Here is a 20,679-nt window from a genome sequence, read left to right as displayed (position 1 = left end):
GTGGTGTTGCATATGTCTATTCTCTTTTGAACTAAAAGGCATAATTTTCTTGAAAATGAATGAATGAATGAATGACAATCAATGAACAAGGCATTACTCTGTTACACAAAGGCCTTACAACTTGAATATTTTACAATGAAAAATAAGCAGGAAGGTTAGCATTTGAATTATGACTATACGTTTTCTTCCAATATCTTTTCGTATTAACTAAAGAAACCAAAATGGAATAAGAAAAATAAAAACAGGAAACACTTGGCGTCGTTCATGTCGCATTATGAGAGATCCTGTGCTGCATGCAATGTAGCCTACGTCAATACAAAATCAAACTACTGGAAATCCGATGGCCTGACAATGATGAAGGGCTTCAAGGTGGCAGCACCATCCAGAGGGAAGTACTTTCATTTTAAACAGACGAGCTTCCGACCGCAAATGACATTTCTGCAGTTGAGTGACAAATAGGTTATTTCCAAGAATCTGAATGGGAAAGCTACAGATTGTGCAAACAAAAATAAAAATAAATAAAAAGTTAAACAAGATAGGAGGTACAGACAGTAGACATCCTCGACGTTTTTTCTTCTTTTCTTTTTGCTTCTGTGGTGGTTTGATAACCACCCTGATTGCAGAATCGAAAACTGCCTTCACATTCTGCAATTAGAACAGAAAGGGTAATTTTTCAGTCAAAAAGACAACCATCAAAATCCACTAAACTCCAGAAAAACGGATAAGCCATCCAGGATTCTTTGGCAACAAGAACAATGTGCCATCACAATCTACCATTGACAATAAAAGCATAAAATCTACTGCATTTTTAGGAGATGGTTGGAAGGTTTTAGGTTACGCCTTCCAGCTTCCACATGCAAGGTTATTGGAAAACCAATTACCGTGGATAATCAATGTGGGGAAACCTGAGCTATCATAGGTAATCACGCAAACATTCTGGTTCAAATGATGTCTTCCAAAATTTTAGTTTTATTTTCAATTACCTTGTAAAGGTGAATAATTATGCTGGATTCCATTGCCAGTGAGTTAGTATTCCCTGTGCAAATGACTTTATGACTAGAGGTTTATTAGTTGGACTCGCACAAATGATGTGTAGAACTAATTGATACTTGAATGGTAAAGTTCATCTTTTTATATTTATTATTATTAACTAAGAGATGATGCTATCTAGGTTGTTCTTCCATGCATCTTGTACACAATTAGGACACTGCAAGATATACTGCCCCAGTATCACACAACTTAAAGATAGCCACACTTCTCGCTATAAATTAATGCATGAAATTAGAATATTTTCAATAAAAATACACTGAACAAATACAGTCAAACTATATATATGCTAGTTTATACAAACCTGCTGAGTTTTTGAACTGCATTCAACGTAATATGCAGCACCAATCTGTTTCCGCAGTTCTTCACCCTATTAATCACAAAATCAAAACCATGAGTAGGACCATCGATTATAAGCATGGTGGACAAAGCACCTTCTGTAAATAACACACCTGAGCAGTTGTCACAGGCACCAATCCTGGATGATCAGCCAAGTAGTGCTTATCCTCTCGAAGATCTGTGTCCATCGTAAACAATTCATTAATTGCAGAAGGACATCACTGCATATTACTAGTGTCCATGCCAAGCGAAAGATGAATGTCAACAAATTCGACACAATTTCTACTGTTAATCAGAAGATTGTTTAATATTGAAGGATGTGGGAAATTTTACAAGAATGGCTGTCTATTAGGAAAGCTACTAATTTATAAGTCATGGACTAAGGTTTTTAGAAAATAGAGAGGCGAAAGTAAGATATTTGTTTAAATAGCATCACAAGGTTTTACAGTTTCCTATTTCATAGAAAAAGAATGTCTAAAGTCAACGGCACTGATGAATTTGAACTAACCAAATCAAAATACCAAGCAACAAATGGAAAAGGCATGGGACAGATAGGTAAGCAAATAATTGACATAATGTTACAAACCATGACACAAGAAAACATACAAACTTGTACAGAGATTAGCCAAATATTTGACGCAGACTTTTGTATCAAAATTAGGGAACTGGCTGGATTAAGGTCGATATGGCTATCATAAGAGGAGAAAAAAAGAGTAGAAGGGAGAAAATATTTAGGCATACATTGAAAATTTTATTTGTAGGTGATTCAACTTTTCTATGAACACTATTCTATCGGGTCTTCTATCAGAGGTTTGAAACCTGAATATGTAATAATAAATTTCAATGGTTACCCACTTATAAAGTTACTGTTTCTTGCAAGGAACATCTTGACTATTCAAAAGGTACACACTAACGGACAACTTAATCTACAGGACACAGAAAGAGGCATAGGAAATCAAAAGCAAATGTTGAAAGAATCAATATGTCAACCAAAGCAAATGAAAAAGCTGGCATTGACTCCTATTTTTATCATTGAGCATACTAATTGCTCTTTATTTGGAAATTTATAACACTGAAATTTATTGATCAAAACACAAATTTCTTCCTTCTTCAAAAACACATCACTCCACAAATCAGCAACCTTTCCCACAGGAAACCATCTTATTTCACCAATCACTGTTCACAAACCATCTTATTTCATCCAACAGTCTAGCCTCCCTGGAGGATGCCACCTTTAATGCAACAATCAAAGTTCACATCCATGTTTAAGTATATCATGGTTTCATTAGAAAGGTTACAGTCTTCTTCATCACATTATAATTATTACTACTTGAGATTATTGATTTCCATCAATATATAACAATACCATTTCTATACCAATAAAATGGATATGAACATGCCTTGAAATCATGCGAACATATTAGAGCTATGTTTTTAAAGGTGGTCTGGGTATTGTGTTTATGGGCTTCCTACATTTTATTTTCAACATATCAGCTCTCAATCTTCTCATCTGGGCTCAGATAATGACATAACAACTGACATCAATGAATAGCTCACTGCATATGTTAGTGCACCCCACTATTTCATATGCAATCTTTTGGATCTCTGAGCTCATCAAGATACGTAGATGGTTCCACCAATTCTAATTAACTAAATACAACAGAAAAGAGAGTCCAAAATAGCATTACATATGGAAAGTAACTTACCCAATTTGGTTCCAACAAGAACTACAGGTACTCCAGGAGCGTAATGCTGAAGTTCAGGGATCCACTGACCAAGAGAAAACAGTATCAGTAAGCAGACAAGAAACAGCCAAGAGAAAGAAAACATATATATATATATATATAGACCCATAACAAAAATCCTGAATTTTTAAGGTGAAATGCACCTTTTTCAATACGTTCTCATAGCTTGCGCGACTAACTAATGAGAAAGCCAAGACAAAGACATCTGCACTCCTGTAGCTTAAGGGTCTTAATCTATTGTAATCCTCTTGACCTGTGAAATTCATTGAAAGAAATGTAAATATAAATATAAAAACAATCTCATAGTGTTTTGACATAAAGCCAGAATGAAATTAGGGTAACTTTTAGGCTCAGTTTTAAGATTAAAAAAAAAAAAAAAAAAAGTGGACATATTCAAGAAATGGGAGTTGAGGGTACTGTACCAGCTGTATCCCAAAGGCCTAAATTTACAGTCATGCCTTCAACCACTACATTTGCACTGAAGTTATCGAACACTGTAGGTATATAATCCTGATAAACAAAATAAAAGAACAAAAATAAAAAGCCAATACAAGTCAAACCCAATATAAGTCATAGAAACAAATTTTTTTTTTTTTTTTTTCTTGGGCTAATAATCCCAGGTGACTTTGGGGAGGGCGTGAAAGAAACTGTAAAACCTACAAAATTTCATATGAAAAAGACAGATATTGCAGAAACCGAGAAACAATTTTCAGAAGAAAGAAGAGAGAGAATGGTTTTACTGAAATCTTGAAAAAGTATTAAAAAAAAAAAAAAAGCTGCAAAACCCAGATGCAGAAAGATAATAAAGAATTGATAAAGAGGCAAGAGAAACATAGAAGAATCTAAAAAACTGAAAGAACCCAGTTGGATCTTTTGGAAGAAGAAACAACATACAGTTGGGAATTTGTTGCTTGTATAGCAAATAAGCATGCAAGTCTTCCCCACAGCCCCATCTCCCACTGTCACACATTTGATGAACCTTGAAGCACTTGAAGCCATTGAAAAACCAAATACCAAAAACCAAGAAAACAAATACACTCAGACTCAGACTTGACCCTAAAACATTACATATACCAAAAAGCCAACCACAACCAAAAAGAGGTGATTGTTGGGGGAATTTACATAAAGTTTATAGCTTTTGATTCTTAGAGAGAGAGACAGGAACTGGTAGATCACATGATTCTCACTCATTCACTCTTTCTATAGCTGGGTTTTCTTTAACTTTTTCTACTTTCTATGTTTTTAATTCTTTTTTTTTTCTTGGTCTTTGGTAAATAAAAATTGAGTTTGTAGTTGTGAATTTTTCTTTTCTCTCCTTGACAAATATATATTGGTATGTGGATTGGGTTGTGAATTTTTAGTCCCACAGAATTTTTTATTTTTACAATTTTAATATATAAAATTTGTTTTTTTTTTTTTTTGGAATTTTTTGACAAATTGACAAATTTATGCATTAAATGGTCCTAGAAATAGAATTCAAGGTTGTTTATACAAAGTAGTAACGTTCGAGGCTAGACTTTTGTTTTTATACCGCACCTCCTCTCGGACGGCGCGCACGTGAATGGCGCGTGGAACTCGTGCCTTACTTTCTTCACTTGCACTTTTTTTTTTATTTTAATTTTAATTTTAGTAATTTCCTCTATTTAAAAGTATTTATAAATTGACCCCGCCCAAAAAAAAAAAAAAATCAAATTTACCAAGAAAGTGCTTAATGCACAATAAAAATAAATTAATTATTTTCCTAAAAGGAAAATGCTTATATTGTTAAATTATCCTCAAGTATGTCTATAAATATAAAATTTAGGTGGTGCATTCAACTTTATACAAAGTTTTTCTTAGATTTAACTTTTATAATCTAGTCCAACTAAAGTAAAAATAAACTATATATATATATATATATATATGTATCAATCTGCTAAAATAGCTTCTAATTAGTGAATTTTAACCACTACATACATAGAAACTTGTATATCTTACAATTTTGATTCTTTTTCTTTTTTGTTAGAATACAATTTTGATTCAAAAAAGGGTAATTTCATTTTGCAAGGCAGTGGACCACATCCAGAATACATTGAAATGATACCTTCTACATTAATGGATAGTATATTATATGGTGGAAACTTTGGACCACTTACATTATTTATTTATTTTTTTATATACAAAAATAAAGACTCTAATTTGTGCTTTCATGGTTGTCTTTGGATGACAATATGTAGGGCCAATGTTTGGCTCTTTTTTTATTTTTTTTCTTTTATAAACTGTCATATATATTGAACCTAACACTTTCTTAGTTGCTCTTTGTGACCATGGATTAACATCATCCCCTTATTTTCTCAATATTATAAACTCATTTAAAACAAAAAAAAAAGAATCTTGAATATACAAACTCAATCTGCTTTTACCATACCCATATAAAATTAAAGAAAGAAGAATATATTTTCTAGTAATAACAATGCCCAAGACATAGATAAAGTATATTCAAAATGGTATATACAGTTTATTGTCTTGTAGTTTCCTTGAGATATACTTAATTAGCATAGAAAGCTAATCGAAATTGCAATTAAGTCTATATTTGAAATTTGGTGATCATACACAGAAGAAAGGAAAAAAGACAAAGGCTATAAGGTGGGCTAGAATTATTGGATACTTTTAAAAGGGTTGGTTGAAAGCATAAGTAAAGCATAAGCAAAGCATAAGCAAACATAATAAAAAAGCGGGTTTTGAAAAAATGGGACAAATAAAAATTAAAGAATAATAGAAAGAAAATTAGGATTGCAGACAAAGAGAATTTTCAGGTAATTGGGTTTTCTTTAATATAAAAATAAATAATTAATTAATTAAAAAAGAAAAAGAAAAAGACCATTGAAGGAACTTCCCTTGCACTCAAAAAATGTCTATGCCTTATAGGCTTGTATAGACTCTCTTATCTGCCTAAAGCCTAAAAGGAACGTGTAACCTAGTTCTATAAATCCCAAAATATAAAAAATAAATAATAAAAGAAACCTATTCATCATGAGTTTTAATAGCATATTGTTTAAGCTTTTTTTTTGTTTTTTTAATAGTTTATTTTTCATTTTATTTTATTTTATGGCAAATAGCATATTGTTTAAGCTTTAATATTCTTTTACCGCAATGATTTTTCTGGCCACTTCAGTATGGTAGTGGCAAAAACCACAATAATCCATTATTATGGTATCGAGTAACTTTTTTTTCATATTTTACTTCCATGTTAAGCTTAGTTTCAAAAAGGCTACAGAACCTTCTATTGTGCTTTAATGAACTTTTTATCTACATTTTCTGCATATTTACTTAGACTGATGGCTAAAGGTAGAACAAGAATCTATACCAGAAGATGTTCACTAATTCCATAAATAAAATTAATTTGTAATCTTTTTTAGGGACAATCTAAGGATAAAGTTATTGTTTTTTTATATAACGATTCTTAATTCAAATTTCTATATCCTCAACATCATTAAAAAAAAAAAAAAAAAATTCATGACCTGTGGGTATGTTTTGACTTGATTTTTGTAGTAGAAGACCATTTGCATAGTATATGCTTTTATTTTTTATTAATACATTTGCATAATAAATATTTGTCATATTGTTAGACCCTGAAGGAAATTGGGATAAAAATATATATTTATTTTATAATCTTAATCTCTCTTTGCTCATAGATTCTTCAACTGAAATAACACCCAAATAGCTTGAAGTAGTCATATTTTGGATATTGCACATCCTTAAAGAACTCAAAGTAAGAAACAACTTGAATTTTGATAGATCCAAATCCATATTTTACAAGTTATACTTTGAATTTCATTTACCATCACATCTACCAAGGTAACATTTATATTTTATCTTGGAAAAATTGCAGTATTCAGTATGATATTACTGGGAAGCAACCAAATATATTTGAAAAGGCTTTTCCAACACCCAAGTTGTTACCAAAAAGAGTTAAGTGGAAGAAAGCGATTTACAAGATTGCCTTAATGTTCGAACCCTAGAGAATTATGTGCAGAAAAAAGGTTTTCTTGTGGAGGACTGTAAACAAGCAAACATTCAACTTCCTAGCTATATAGGTCTCAAATTTGAGTAGAAAGAAAAGCTATTTAGGTCTCAAAGATTGACTTTTCAGTGATGTCCAATAAATATAATCTTAATTACAAGCGGTGTATATGATAGTGAACTATGAACTCCTTAATTGTTTTCAAATGTTTTTTTGTTGATGAATCATTTTTTTCAAATGTTTGGTATGTAATAAAATGTCACAATCAAATAAGTTTGTCACAAAGAAGAAAATGTTTGCCTTTTTTTTTTTTTTTTTTTTTTTGGGGTAAATACATGTTTGGTTGATTGTTAACAAGTTTTATCTGATAATAATGTACTTTTTGTATGGTGAAATGTGGTGGGCGAGTTCAATCTGTAGGTTGTGCTGTGTTTCTAAATACAACAACAGCAGAGCTGTATGCACCCACTGTATACATAGGAATGTGGATGCATACAATTATTTTTGGAGTGTACTTAGAATTCTGTGCTGTGGCTCAGTTTGGATATGGAGTTTTTTATGTTGGTCCCTAGCTCTGTCTTGGAATTCAAACCTAAGCGAGACTTTCTGGGCTTTGGACACGACACCGGCCCAATAATAATAATAATAAATTATTTTATAAGCCCATATTATTTTCCACTTTCAGAAAAGTCAAAATCATTAAAAAAAAAAAAAAAAAAAATCCTCCGAATGCCTTATTTAAAGGCATGTATAGAAAAGTTCCCTATGTTTTTTTTGAATGGAAGAAAGTTCCTATGTTTGGTAGTAGGTAATTAATCAACAATCAATTATATCGCCCAACACAATATAAAAACCCTTAATGCTAGAATTATTTATTTATTTTTTTGGATCATACCCTTAATGCTAGATTGACCACATATATGGATTAAGAAAACATATATTGTTTCCTTTCACACAAAAAAAAAGAAAAAAAAAAGAAAAAAAAAGAATTAAGATGGGTAAAAGATATGGGGGAAACAATTGGACATAATTTAAAAATCCAACTACATAAGTTATTAAGGGTTCTTATATGTATTATTATACAAGACAATGGCATATATTTAATAGTTTGCTTCCCATATGGAAAAATACCAAATGATGTAATAAAATCTACAGTTACTAGTTCCATTGTACTAGAATTAATCAGAAAAAGTAATAACAATGGTTCCAGTGCACTTTCATTGTTTTTTAGCAAGAAAGAAGTTCCATTGTACTTTTTTGGTAAATAAGTTCCATTGTACTTGAAAGTGGAAACTAAATGCCAAATGATTTATGACTCAACTCATTCTCACTTTGTTGGATTAAACTAAACTTAAAATTTATTAATTTTTATACATGTATATAAATATATTTTTTAAAAAATTATTAATATTTTTGTAATAATTATTTATTAGGTCAAATACAATTTTATTTGAAAAAACCCAATTTTCTTTGATTCTGCTTCCCCTTCCCTCTTCTCCTCAAAAAAAGACTGAAAAAAAACCCATTCAGACGTTTCGTAGAACACCTTAACTGCTACACAAAACCCTCCAATTTTCCGTTTACAAAAGCCCTAATGGGCAAGACCAAACGGAAACGAGGCCGTAAACCCAAAAATCCCTCTATTCAAGCCCAAGATTTGGCATCCAACACCACCCCTTTAACCATCACAACCACCACAGCGACAGCGATGACGACGACGACGACTGCCAGCACCTCAATGGACGACGTTTTCTCCGTTAGCAACGTCGAAATCATCGACCCAGTTGGCTCTCACAGTGGAAGCCGACGGCGTGGTCGACCCAGGAAGCTCCCTAAGCTCTCTGAAAAACCCGATAAGCCGCTGGTCCTCTCTCCTGCGAGACGGGCCCCTCGGGCGGTCGAGAATGGCGACTTTCCCGTCCCTGGCGATCTCATGGTGGTTCCCAACGTGGCTTCTCAGCCTGGTGCGGTTTGGGAGGGCGTGGCCAGGGTGGTTCCTGCCATGGACTCTGTGGTGAAGGTGTTTTGCGTTCACACGGAGCCGAATTTCTCTCTTCCATGGCAGAGGAAGAGGCAGTACAGCTCTAGCAGTAGTGGGTTTGTTATTAGTGGTAGGAGGGTGCTTACGAATGCTCATTCAGTGGAGCATTATACCCAAGTCAAGCTCAAGAAGCGTGGCTCTGATACGAAATACTTGGCCACTGTCCTAGCTATTGGCACGGAGTGTGATATTGGTACCCAATTGATTCTTTCTTTTTCTTTTTTATTCCTTTTGCTCCTTTATTTTGTTATTGTAATTCATGTTATGTGGGATATTAAATTATGTCAGAATAGATGGTATGGTTTTTAATTTTGTGTGTTTGATAATGGTATATACCTAAAAAAGTTGTGGTAGGGATCCTGGTTTTGTTCGCATCTGTGAACTAAATCTAACCCTTTAATTTTGAAATGTAAAAAGTGTTTAGATGCCTGAATATGTGAAAATTTCCATGTACTATGGACAAAAGGCTAAATAGTATAACCATATTTATGTAATCACGCAAGTCATATATTCAGATTCCAGAGGCGGGTGGGGAAGGAGATTGGGCCGTTGGGTTTTGAAATAATGTGAAGGACTACCTATAAAAATGTAGCTATGAATGGGTCAGGGGATTACCAAGTGTTAGAAGTAAACATCATTGAAACTATGCAGATAAGATCCCTCTACCTACAAATAATGCCAAGCAGATGTAGCACTTATATGAAATTATCTGGTTTTGTAGCGGAATAGTCATGTTGACTGCAAAATGTTGGTTGGTTTATGTGTTGTTGCAGCGATGCTTACAGTTGATGACGATGAGTTTTGGGAAGGGGTATCCCCTGTAGAATTTGGGAATTTGCCCACACTTCAAGATGCAGTAACCGTTGTGGGTTACCCAATCGGAGGTGACACAATTTCCGTGACGAGTGGTGTTGTATCACGAATAGAGATCCTATCCTATGTTCACGGGTCCACCGAACTTCTAGGTTTGCAGGTTATGAAGTTGTGATCCCACTGTTATTGTTGCATATGCTTGCTTATTATTATTATTATTGTTATTATCATTTTTTTTTTAATTTTTTTTTTCCTGATATCTCCTTCATGGTTGATCTGCAGATAGATGCTGCTATAAACTCTGGCAATTCGGGTGGACCTGCTTTTAATGATAAAGGAAATTGTGTGGGTATTGCATTCCAATCCCTCAAACATGAAGATGTAGAGAATATTGGTTATGTAATACCAACACCGGTTATCATGCACTTCATTCAAGATTACGAGAAGAATGGAGCATATACAGGTAATTTAATCATATGTTGAGGTGTTAGTCCTTGGTCTTTGACTTTTGCTAGTTGTAACCAGAATATGGTACTTCACTGTGTAAATGCCTATAGACTATAATAAAGATATTATCATCTTAACTGTGGCAAAGTTTGTGTTTATTTGTTGTTTCTCTTTGGAACTTGCTTTGCATCACTTAAATATATATTATTTGTTAGGTTTTCCAATTCTTAGCATTGAGTGGCAAAAGATGGAGAATCCTGACTTGCGTTCAGCAATGGGCATGAAACTCGATCAAAAGGGTGTTCGTATCAGAAGGATTGATCCTACTGCTCCAGAATCTCAGGTTCTGAAGCCTTCTGATATAATTCTCAGCTTTGATGGAGTTGATATCGCCAATGATGGAACAGGTATGTGGTTTTTTTGTGTATAGTTTTATTTGTTTATGCATGTGAGTACGTACTTTTTCCTTTTTTGGCTAAGAGCACATACCTATTTATTCTATTTTTATGAATAGAAGAATGTACAGCTCATTAAAATAATTGTAGTTGGTTTTCTTTTTATTAGTGGTTTTCGCCTTTGGTTATTAGAACTGCACAGAGAAAGAAGTGACAATGTGCTAATTAATGCAATTATGTAGAATATTTTCATGGAAGAACACTAGCTAGAGAAACTATTATTGCTGTTCTGTTATTTTTTTTGTACTTCATATTTTGATTTAAATTAATAATTGAATTACCTCATGGAGGATCTTTCATTGGGCAGACAGAAAGTGAAAAAACGGATTTAACGCAAAAAACCATCCTAACAGCGTGAAATTCTAATATATTAAGAAAACGTTCAAAACTGAATATGCTGAGAGTATTAACTCCCATGATTTATTGAAGATTTCCTTTAGGTCATAGTTTCCTGACTAATAAAGCAATATTCAGCAACGTCAATTCAAGAATCCAGTGTGTATGTTTCAGCAATCCCCGAATCATTTGCATAGGCCTTGGTGATGGTACTGAGGTGTTAGGTGGAGTAGGGATGAGGTGTAATTTCAAATGTTTTGAAACCAAAAGGAAAAGGAAATTGTTTTCTCGTTTTAGGTTGAAAGTGTGGAGTGCGCTGGAGAAATGCATCAAATAGAGTAGGATAAGAATTAATGTTATATCTTACAAGCCAAAAAGTTGAACTTTTGGCTGTATTTATCTCCAGATAACTTTTTTGTTTCTTTGCTTTGGTGGTTGGCTTTGATGGACTCCTAATATTCACCTTAGAAGTATTCTTAGACTCAAATTGATATTTGTTTGCAACACATTGTGTTTAATATCTCCTTATACAGGTGTACTTTGACTAGATTTGCAAATTTTTGTATGCTAGCAGATGTATAGACAAGTCTTTTCCTTCTCTTATCCTTCCTCTCAATTATTTTTCACTCTTTCTTTCATGTCACTTTACCTTTTTCTTGATGATTTTTCAGTTCCATTTAGGCATGGAGAACGCATAGGTTTTAGTTACCTCATATCCCAAAAATATACTGGAGATAATGCCGCCTTAAAGGTGTTACGCAATTCTGAGATTCTCAATTTTAATATCAAACTTGCAAGCCACAAAAGGCTCATTCCAGCACACAATAGGGGCAGACCTCCATCATATTATATTATTGCTGGATTTGTTTTTACAGCAGTATCTGTTCCCTATCTTCGTTCCGAGGTTTGTAATTCACATTTATTTTCTCATTGTATTTTCTGTGTAGATAAATTTTAAAGCTAAAGCTTTTCCTTCCATTATCTGGTGTCTATTGCTTGATGGTGGCAGCTGAAATTTTGTACTTTCAAAAAACTCATCTTGATTGAAGTTGAGTACTTTAAGTTTTAGTAAAGTCAACTTCATGTGCAAACTTGATAGTTTAACTGTGCAGTGAAATATGGAATCTATTATGTGTAGAGAATTATTTCTTTGGAATGCTTGAACAGCTGTTTTGACAGATCTTCCACCATGTATGCATGTTTGTTTGTTCAAGTGTGATAGTGAAACTAGTGGTTTTAGTCATTGATGCTGTTCTACCGCTCTACTTTAATTAAAAGCCTGGTATGGTCGATTAGGGCATGCTATTTTGTTAGTGAACAAAAAACTTGATTTATATTCTTGTCTCTATGTTATCTCTTTAGGCCTGGAAATCATTGCACAAATACAGTTGGACTAGTAAATGTGAAAATTAAAACTGCATCTGTTTTTCTGAGATCCAAATTTTTACAATTTTGAGTCTGAACATAATGATATTTAAAAGAGGGCCAGGGAGGTGTAATAAGGTAGAGACTATTTATTAATGAATTTTTGGTAACCATTTGAAACCTAAAGCAGCTTCTTGGATTAGTTTAAACAATAACAAGGTTTATCTTCTTTTCCATGTATGGATGTTTGGGATGTGTAATTAAGTATAATGTGCCTCCATCTATTAATAGGTATTAATTTATTCCTCAATTTACTATCATATTACATGGAATTAGCTTAAATTTCTATATCTTAGATGTTGTTCCTCATTCAGTAATATATGAATATTTCATACTTTTATGAACATCTATGGATTTAATCCCGTGAATTTTATTGCTTCCAGAAATGCTAACTTTGTACGTTTAGTAATAGCATCCATCGTCTTTTAGAAGCATCTTAACTGCTGGTTCTGCATATCTGTTGAATACTACTAGTTTCATTTTTTAAGTTTCTGAAGTTTATGAAGTTATACTTTTTTGAATTCTTTCTTTGTGCAGTATGGAAAGGATTATGAATATGAAGCTCCAGTCAAGCTGTTAGACAAACTGTTGCATTCATTGCCACAATCGCCTGAGGAGCAGCTTGTTGTGGTTTCTCAGGTCCTCTCTCTCTCTCTCTCTCTCTCTCACACACACACACACACACACACACACACACACACGCACACACTACACACTTTTTATGCTACAACTATGGAAATTATGGAACAATTAATTTACTCCTCAGGTTCTGCCTGACATTTTTTCTTCTATTTGCTAATTTGTTTAAGGTGCTTGTGGCTGATATCAACATTGGGTATGAAGACATTGTTAACACCCAGGTAAGGGATGGAACTGCTTTTCATAATATTTTCTTAAATGTTATTCATGAATTGCTTGAAATAGCTAAACATTGAATTCCTTTGCATATGCCTTTAGGTTCTCGCATTCAATGGTAAGCCTGTGAAGAATCTGAAGAGCTTGGCAGCCATGGTGGAGAGCTGTGATGATGAGTTTTTGAAATTTGATTTAGAATACCAACAGGTTATTCTTGGGGCCTCCCGCTTTCTTTTTCTGTCTTCCCCCCCATTCTCTGTCCTATATTGCTTCTATCATTGTACTCATAACAGATCTTTATGCAGATAGTGGTTCTCCAAACGAAGATGGCTAGAGCAGCTACACTAGATATTCTTGCAACACATTGTATACCATCAGCAATGTCTGACGATCTCAAGAGCTGACTCTGAAGCTGGTTTAGGATATCTATCTTTGTCTTTCTGTGCAACATCAGGAATAGAAGCAGTCAGATTCTTAAGGGTGAACATGCTAACTGTATATGTATAAATTTGTGTTTTTCCTGGCAATGTGTTGGAAGTTGGTGATTCTCTATGTCATAGAATTGATGATGTATGGGTCCTTCAAGGAGTGGCGGAAAATATATGGAAGTTGTAATCTTAAAAGAGGCGATCCTCAATTTTGTTGTCCTAGTTGACGGAAATCTGTAGGACATATTGGTTTTTTAACTAATGCAATGCATTTTTCGGCAGGAGTGATTTTTTATTTTTACTTTTTTACTTTTTATCTCGATAATCTATAATCGAGGAAACAGTGGTTTGCCATTGGGCTTACCTCATATGGAATAATTACAAGGGTCTCAAATATCAAGCTTTTAGGTTCTATAATACACAATAGTTAACTTATGAATAAAAGTTTCCCATATTGGTTCAAACGTCTGTGCGATGGGTTTCCAAAAGAGGGGTCTTTACAGAGGATGATTGAGGTCCATTAACTTCATGATTTTCATCTTTTTCTTCCTTAAATTGAGTCCAAATGACTCCATAAAACCCTATAACGATCACCACTGCTCCAATAACACTGCCACCAAAAAATTAATCAGTGATCAATTTACTCAACCACTTAGAGAGCAAAAATTATAGTAGTATATTTTTTAAAAACACTTTGGAGAAAGCGTGTATATAAATGTGTCACTGTGTTTCATAAATTTTTTTTAAGGACAGAAAAGAAAAAAAAAGAGGCCAATGTTAAATTTTGCTAATCAACTAGCAGATGCATGTCATTTCCATTGTTTTTGTACCAATAATATTGATAACTTTTAATGCTTTATGTACTTGTTTCACCTGCCTCCTTTTGGACAAAATAAAATTCATCTTTCCCAAACTGTGGCAGACCTACCAATTTTTCCACATCAATTTGCTAAGAAAAATGTTTATGTTAAAACTTCAAAATTGCAACCCCCATTAATAGATGAAATAAATTATTGCAAGGAAATTTTCTTCAGCTGGTAAAAAAGGTTGTGTCACATAGGAAAGTGAAGCTCATTGCATTAACAGGATTTCATTGTAATTTTTATAACATAATTATATCTAAGGATTGAATATTATATATCTCACCTTCCAACATAAAGGGTCTCACCAAGGAAGATGGTAGCCAGTATGGAAGCTATAGCAATCTCCAAAGGCGTAAACATAGACACAAACACAGGCCCTTTCATTTTTATGCACCATGAAATTGCAGTAAACATTCCCACACATCCACATATAGCCTGTCAAACAATGCAATTCAACAAACAAGCCAGCAAAACAAAATAAAATGAAAAATAGAAATCTTTGAAAATTGCTTAGTTACCGAATATAAAATACAAATGAGTTCAATATCAGGCTTCAGTATCCAGGCATTTGGATCTCTTTCTGCAAATAAAGAAAGTGTTGCACATTGGATTGCCCCAAAGAAGCAAAAGAAGGATACCATGGTAATTTGTGATGGGTATTCTTTGAGAATTGCTGCCTTTAGAAATTTAAAGTGAACAAATATCAGTTTCCATTTTCTGGACTATAATTTTGCATGGTAAAAAAAAAAAATTTAAATTAAATAAATAAAAATAGAGATCAAAGAAGAAAGATTGTATTGCAAGGAATGGAACCTGAGCAGTATTGCTTATTGCATATGATAAACTACTGATTGCTAGGAATAGACTTCCAATGACCCAGTTACTTGGGGTTGTCTTTAACATGGTGGAAAAGAAAAATGGTTTTGATGCTGAAAATTTTTCAGTGGATGGAACTTGCAGTGTTTTTAAAATTGGAGGGCCTTTGTATAGGGTGACAACCATTGCTCCTGATATTGATAACAGAGTCCCCATCAACTTCATCTGGCTTCTTGAACTTTTCAAATCCAACTTTTCCATTCTACAACAAGCAAAGTTACAATCATAAGCTTCTCAAACTTTTTTTTTATTTTTTATTTTCCCCTTTACTTCAACTTCAATATAGAAAGATTTTACCGGTTCAATGATATTTATCATCTATCTCAGATTCTGCAGTTTCAAAAAGCATATCATCTTTCCAAACCTAGTTTTTAGAAGCACTTCAATGAATGAGAGCCTGGGATTCGTTATAAAGGAAAGTAAGAGAACCTGAAAATGACAGCAAGTGAGAATGTGAAAGCTGGAACCAAGTTGGTCATTGCAGATGCAAGTGTAGGAGAGCTATAGTTTACACCAGTAAATGCACAATTCTGCATCATAGTTATCCTGCAAGAACCATTTAAGATAACAATTTTCCTTTTGCAACAACGAGGAAAAAAAATGAATTCATTGTTATTGATCAAGAAGTGGAACTCTTAAATTCAATAACGCACCCAACAAGGCTAAGTAGGAAGAATTTACAGAGGATAGAGAAGGTGAGTGGTGGTCTCCTTTTTCTGCACGTTAAGAAAGACAAGAAGAGCAACACTTTTCTGAACATGGATTTGGATGATCATCAAGAAATTAATAGGTAGATGAAAGAAAGCGAAAGAACCTCTCGATGATGAAAGAAGATGGGAAGAGAATGAGACTGGCAAGAGCATTTGCATAGACAACAAAGACATAGTGACTCATTCCTCTTGACATGGCTGCTTTGCTCAGTGTTGTCAAACCAACATCCAGGCATTGAACTACCACCATGACTGCAAACGGTAGAAACTTCACTAAGCAGGATTTAATTCCCATACTTCAGATTCTCTCAATTTCTCAGCTTCAAATGTCAGAGGCAATTGGATTACCAGCTTAAAACCAGAAAAATCTTTGGTCTTGTCACATCATCTTTATAAAGAGAAAGAAAAGCTCAACAGCAAAATAGACTACAGTTGGATATGACATTATCTGCATCATCATCCTAAACCTCCTCTGTACACGATAAATGACAGTAATTGATGGGTTTATTAGTAAAAAGGCTATTCTTAATTGTTTTAGTTTAAGCCTTGTATATATAAGATACGTTCAAATTGGCCATGCCACTTTACAACTGAATAAAAGCTTAATTCTTCCTATTCTTTTTGTGCTTTTTATTGGTTCCTTTGAATCTCCTAAAGCCTGCAAAACAAAATCAGAATGTTGGCTAATACACACTTAAATGCTGTAACTAAGTTCATTTACCTTTTATGAGACCTCAATATATCATTATGGTTTACTAATCATAAATAATAATAATAATAATAATAATAATGGTGTTCAAAAAAGTTCAAGAGAGTTATGACAAGATAAATACAAGTGCTTGTTGGTTAATTTTTAAGCAGTAAACAAGATCCTTCTACGGCTGAGACCATGAAAGGGCATAAGATCTTGTTTGGCTAGTGACTCGAATTCAATTGGCCAGAAGGGCAGGGGAGCGTGGGGAATTTTTTGCTCATACTCTTTCTGAAAGAAAGTGGTACTTTTTGTTTAGATCCAAAATGGAAAATATTTTAGAAAACTTCACAGCTATTCTGCCATCTAAGTCCTCCCCCAACATATTTTGTCTGGTTTTGTCATTTCCTTTCGCTTTTACAGAGGGAGACAGGGACCAGAAATTCAATCAAGTCTTTAAAGACATTGACACACCTTCATGTCCAAATATTGGATCCTTTGAAGGAAACAAAGCTTTAATGACTTTACTGAAATCTTGAATTCCTGTTATCTAATAAACATCTTGTACTATGCAGAAAGGAAATGCATTTTTACATATGTGGTGTTTAGAAAAGGCTTGAAATATCATGCACTCTGTAATTATGTTTCATAAACATATTTATATGACATATTTATTATGACTTTCAGCACCTTTGGTTCAAATTTCAAACATATTTGTGGTTTTCCAAAAGATGGGACTTCTGCAAGTATGAACATTGCAGCCTATCAACTTTGTCCATTTCATCCTTTTCTTCCTTCGGTTGTGCCCATATTACTCCATAAAAACCTATGACTGCTCCAACTACACTGCCAGGAATAATAATAATAATAACAATAAAAACAAAACACAAAAAAACAGGTCAAAAAATTCTATAAGGTTATTAAAACTTTTATGGGCTGAAAAAGTGAAAACAATTCCTTGGTTTTTTGGAAAATAACAAGGAAGGCAGAAGTTTAATAGGCAGATGCAAGTCATTTCATCATTTGCCATCTTACCAAGAAAAATATTTAAATTAATAGGCAGATGGAAGTCATTTCATCATTTGCCATCTTACCAAGAATAAGATTTAAACCAACCTACAAATCTATTTAGCTTTTAATGCTCCATATTTGTTTGACCAATCATATCTTTCTTGCTTTTAATTTCCTTGTATAGCAGTTGTATTTATAGCTTCCATTATTTAGTCATTATTTGAATAAACTGTTTTTGGACATACATCAATTGCTTCACAACAACTAGTCGATTTTTAAAAAAACGAGAATTGTATTTATTTGACTTCTGTTGTATGTGGGCCTTAACAAATTAAGTTTAACGCTACATTTTCAGCCTTGCAAAGCCACAATAACATGTAACTGAGATTTGGCTGGCAAATAAACTTACAAACTTATAAGAAACTGAAGTTCAATTTTAGCTTTTTATAAGAAAATGAGATTTAAGTCTAGTGCTTCATTTTATTTTTGCAAATTTTTTTCTTCTAATTTTATAACGAGATTTAATTACCTTCCAACATGAAGTGAGTCACCTTGGAAGATGGAGCCCATGAACACAGCAACAGCAGTCCCCAAAGGTGTACGCATGGATACAAATAAAGACCCTTTCATTTTTATGCAAAATATTATTGAAAAATATACTAACCCAGTTCCAATAGATTATAAGAATCTTAACACAAATAAATATATAATCAAAAACATAAACTGGCTTTCTAACTGAATAGAATATAGAGATGAGCTGAATATCAGGTCTCAATGTCCAGGGATTTGGATCTCTTTCTACAACTAAAGAAAGTGCTGCACATTGAATTGTCCCAAAAAAGCAGTATGGTCATCACTGATGGGTATTTGTTAAGTAATTGGGAGAAAAACAAATAGCAACCGAAACAAAGAAAGCAAAGAACAAACACACAGTTTACGTGGAAACCCTTGACGGGAAAAACCACGGGCAGAGAGAAGCAAATTCAATATCGAAAGATTTGTACAAGGTGAGCCAAATTTCGAGATACCCTAAAAACCCCAATGACGGCCGAACAAAAAATACAGATATATATATAGTACAGAAGAAACCCTAAAATTGAACAGGTCCATACCGCGGGGGCAGCTACGGTCTCGGGCCTATCGGCCCGAGACCTCTGCTTCCACCACAGAGCCCCAAATTTTTCTCCAAAATTTAGTTTCACCAAATGGGTCGCACCGCGAGCTTTTCGGGTCGGGTCAACAAGAATTCGGGTCACAAACTCTAACAGTATTCTTTAAGAATTGCAGCCTTTAGATGCAGTGTGATGTACTATAATCAGTTCCATTATTGCAAAAGTTTTGAAGGAAGAAAGAAGAAAAAGTATTCCAAGTGGTTTCTTGTAGGCGTTTGCCTGAGCAATTATCGATATTGCATTTGATAAATTAGCAGTTGCAAGCAAAAGTACTCCAATGATCCAATTACTTCCTGAAGCTGTCAAAAACATGAAAAAAGATGGTTTGGATATAAATGTGTTTTTAATAGATTGAAGTGGAATTGTTCCAATTGAAGGGCTTTTGTAAAGAGTAACAATCAGTGCTCCTGAGATCGACACCAGTGCACCTAAGATCTTGATGTGGCTAGTTCAGTTTAAAAAAAAAAAAAAAAGAAAAAAGAAGAAGAAGAAGAAAGAAACAGACATACGATCTCAATTTTGGTGCTACCAATGCAAATATCTCTTCTTGAAAACTTCCATGGTTTTATGTATGTTCAGTAATAAACCTCAAGGCGACAGCGAACAAGAAAGTGAAAGCCAAAACCAAGTTGCTTTTGGCAGATGAAAATGTAGGAGAGCTATAGCTTACACCAATAGACATACAATTCTGCATGAAAGTTATCCTGCAAAAACCCATTAAAGCAAACATATTTCCTCACAAAAAGAAAAAATAAAAAGGCAAGATTTCGTTTTTGATCTGCAGTGGAGCTTGTAGATTCCAGAGCATACCCAACAAGACTAAGGAGGAAGATTTTACAGAGGATAGAGAAGGTGAGTGGTGGCCTTTTGTTTCTGCAAATATAAAGAGGAAAAAGAAAGCACTTTCAAACATGGGTCTTCTTTGATTTACAAGATAGATTAAAATGAAACCTCAGGATGATGAAAGTGGGTGGTAGGAGGATGGGAGTGGCAAGAGCATTTGAGTAGACAAAAGAGACAGACTGATTCATTCCTTTGGACATGGCTGACTTTTTTTAGTTAGGTTGATTCTAAATCCAGCAACTGGAACACCACCATGATCATCAATGGTACCAATCCCTCTATGCGAAGCTTCACTCCCATCTCTCCTGCTACTCTACTTCCACGAAATTCAATGGAATTGACTGGCCGGCTAAATGCAGTAACAATATGATCCTAACTTTTGCTTAATTGTAAACGAGAAAAAGAAAAATGCAAAATTTTGTGAAATGTGGTTTGTAGAAATGTTATCCTCACTAATACTCATTTATAAGATAAAATTAAAATGTATTTATATTATTATCAGTCTAATAAGGGTTTTACTTGACAAGCAAGTAAACTGTAAAACTATCTAGTATCTTATCTTCCTAAACATTTCATGCT

General features: G+C 33.8%; 3 protein-coding genes across 3 annotated transcripts; 1 reads left to right on the top strand and 2 right to left on the bottom strand.

The window, feature by feature from the left end:
• Positions 1-68: 68 nt before the first annotated feature.
• On the bottom strand, positions 69-4,462 carry LOC107418460 (rac-like GTP-binding protein 3). The gene is made up of 8 exons (XM_016027157.4): positions 4,026-4,462; positions 3,554-3,641; positions 3,275-3,384; positions 3,093-3,156; positions 1,500-1,564; positions 1,352-1,417; positions 551-645; positions 69-438 (listed from the first exon to the last, which is right to left on the bottom strand). The coding sequence occupies exons 1-8, from the start codon at positions 4,128-4,130 to the stop codon at positions 399-401; spliced, it is 633 nt and encodes a 210-aa protein (XP_015882643.1). The 5' UTR covers positions 4,131-4,462; the 3' UTR covers positions 69-398.
• A 4,094-nt stretch (positions 4,463-8,556) lies between these two features.
• LOC107418473 (protease Do-like 9) lies at positions 8,557-14,215 on the top strand. Its single transcript, XM_016027172.4, has 9 exons — positions 8,557-9,368; positions 9,949-10,148; positions 10,271-10,451; positions 10,651-10,842; positions 11,898-12,130; positions 13,189-13,290; positions 13,461-13,511; positions 13,609-13,713; positions 13,812-14,215. Exons 1-9 carry the CDS (start codon positions 8,729-8,731, stop codon positions 13,908-13,910), a joined length of 1,803 nt encoding a protein of 600 aa, XP_015882658.2. The 5' UTR covers positions 8,557-8,728; the 3' UTR covers positions 13,911-14,215.
• A 6-nt stretch (positions 14,216-14,221) lies between these two features.
• Positions 14,222-17,678, bottom strand: LOC107418474 (WAT1-related protein At3g28050). The gene is made up of 7 exons (XM_016027173.4): positions 16,488-17,678; positions 16,327-16,389; positions 16,103-16,219; positions 15,611-15,875; positions 15,316-15,474; positions 15,081-15,232; positions 14,222-14,544 (listed from the first exon to the last, which is right to left on the bottom strand). Exons 1-7 carry the CDS (start codon positions 16,676-16,678, stop codon positions 14,394-14,396), a joined length of 1,098 nt encoding a protein of 365 aa, XP_015882659.2. The 5' UTR covers positions 16,679-17,678; the 3' UTR covers positions 14,222-14,393.
• Positions 17,679-20,679: the final 3,001 nt, after the last annotated feature.

The sequence above is a fragment of the Ziziphus jujuba genome, chromosome 2, assembly GCF_031755915.1.
Source record: "Ziziphus jujuba cultivar Dongzao chromosome 2, ASM3175591v1".
NCBI classification, from domain to species: Eukaryota; Viridiplantae; Streptophyta; class Magnoliopsida; order Rosales; family Rhamnaceae; genus Ziziphus; species Ziziphus jujuba.
The sequence above is the reverse complement of the archived record's forward strand: the minus strand, read 5'-3'. Positions and strand labels throughout refer to the sequence as shown.

Bases quoted from the DNA above. Each gene is read 5' to 3' on its own strand.
- LOC107418460 (XM_016027157.4), bottom strand. From the start codon at position 4,130: ATGGCTTCAAGTGCTTCAAGGTTCATCAAATGTGTGACAGTGGGAGAT. The intron at 3,642-4,025 runs GTATGTTGTTTC...TTTGTTTATCAG, and splicing joins CAAGCAACAAATTCCCAACT to GATTATATACCTACAGTGTT. The intron at 1,565-3,092 runs GTAAGTTACTTT...CGATGGACACAG, and splicing joins TCTTGTTGGAACCAAATTGG to ATCTTCGAGAGGATAAGCAC.
- LOC107418473 (XM_016027172.4), top strand. From the start codon at position 8,729: ATGGGCAAGACCAAACGGAAACGAGGCCGTAAACCCAAAAATCCCTCT. The intron at 10,452-10,650 runs GTAATTTAATCA...ATTATTTGTTAG, and splicing joins GAAGAATGGAGCATATACAG to GTTTTCCAATTCTTAGCATT. The intron at 13,291-13,460 runs GTCCTCTCTCTC...AATTTGTTTAAG, and splicing joins AGCTTGTTGTGGTTTCTCAG to GTGCTTGTGGCTGATATCAA.
- LOC107418474 (XM_016027173.4), bottom strand. From the start codon at position 16,678: ATGGGAATTAAATCCTGCTTAGTGAAGTTTCTACCGTTTGCAGTCATG. The intron at 15,475-15,610 runs GTTCCATTCCTT...AAATTTCTAAAG, and splicing joins CAATAAGCAATACTGCTCAG to GCAGCAATTCTCAAAGAATA. The intron at 14,545-15,080 runs GTGAGATATATA...TTTTGGTGGCAG, and splicing joins GAGACCCTTTATGTTGGAAG to TGTTATTGGAGCAGTGGTGA.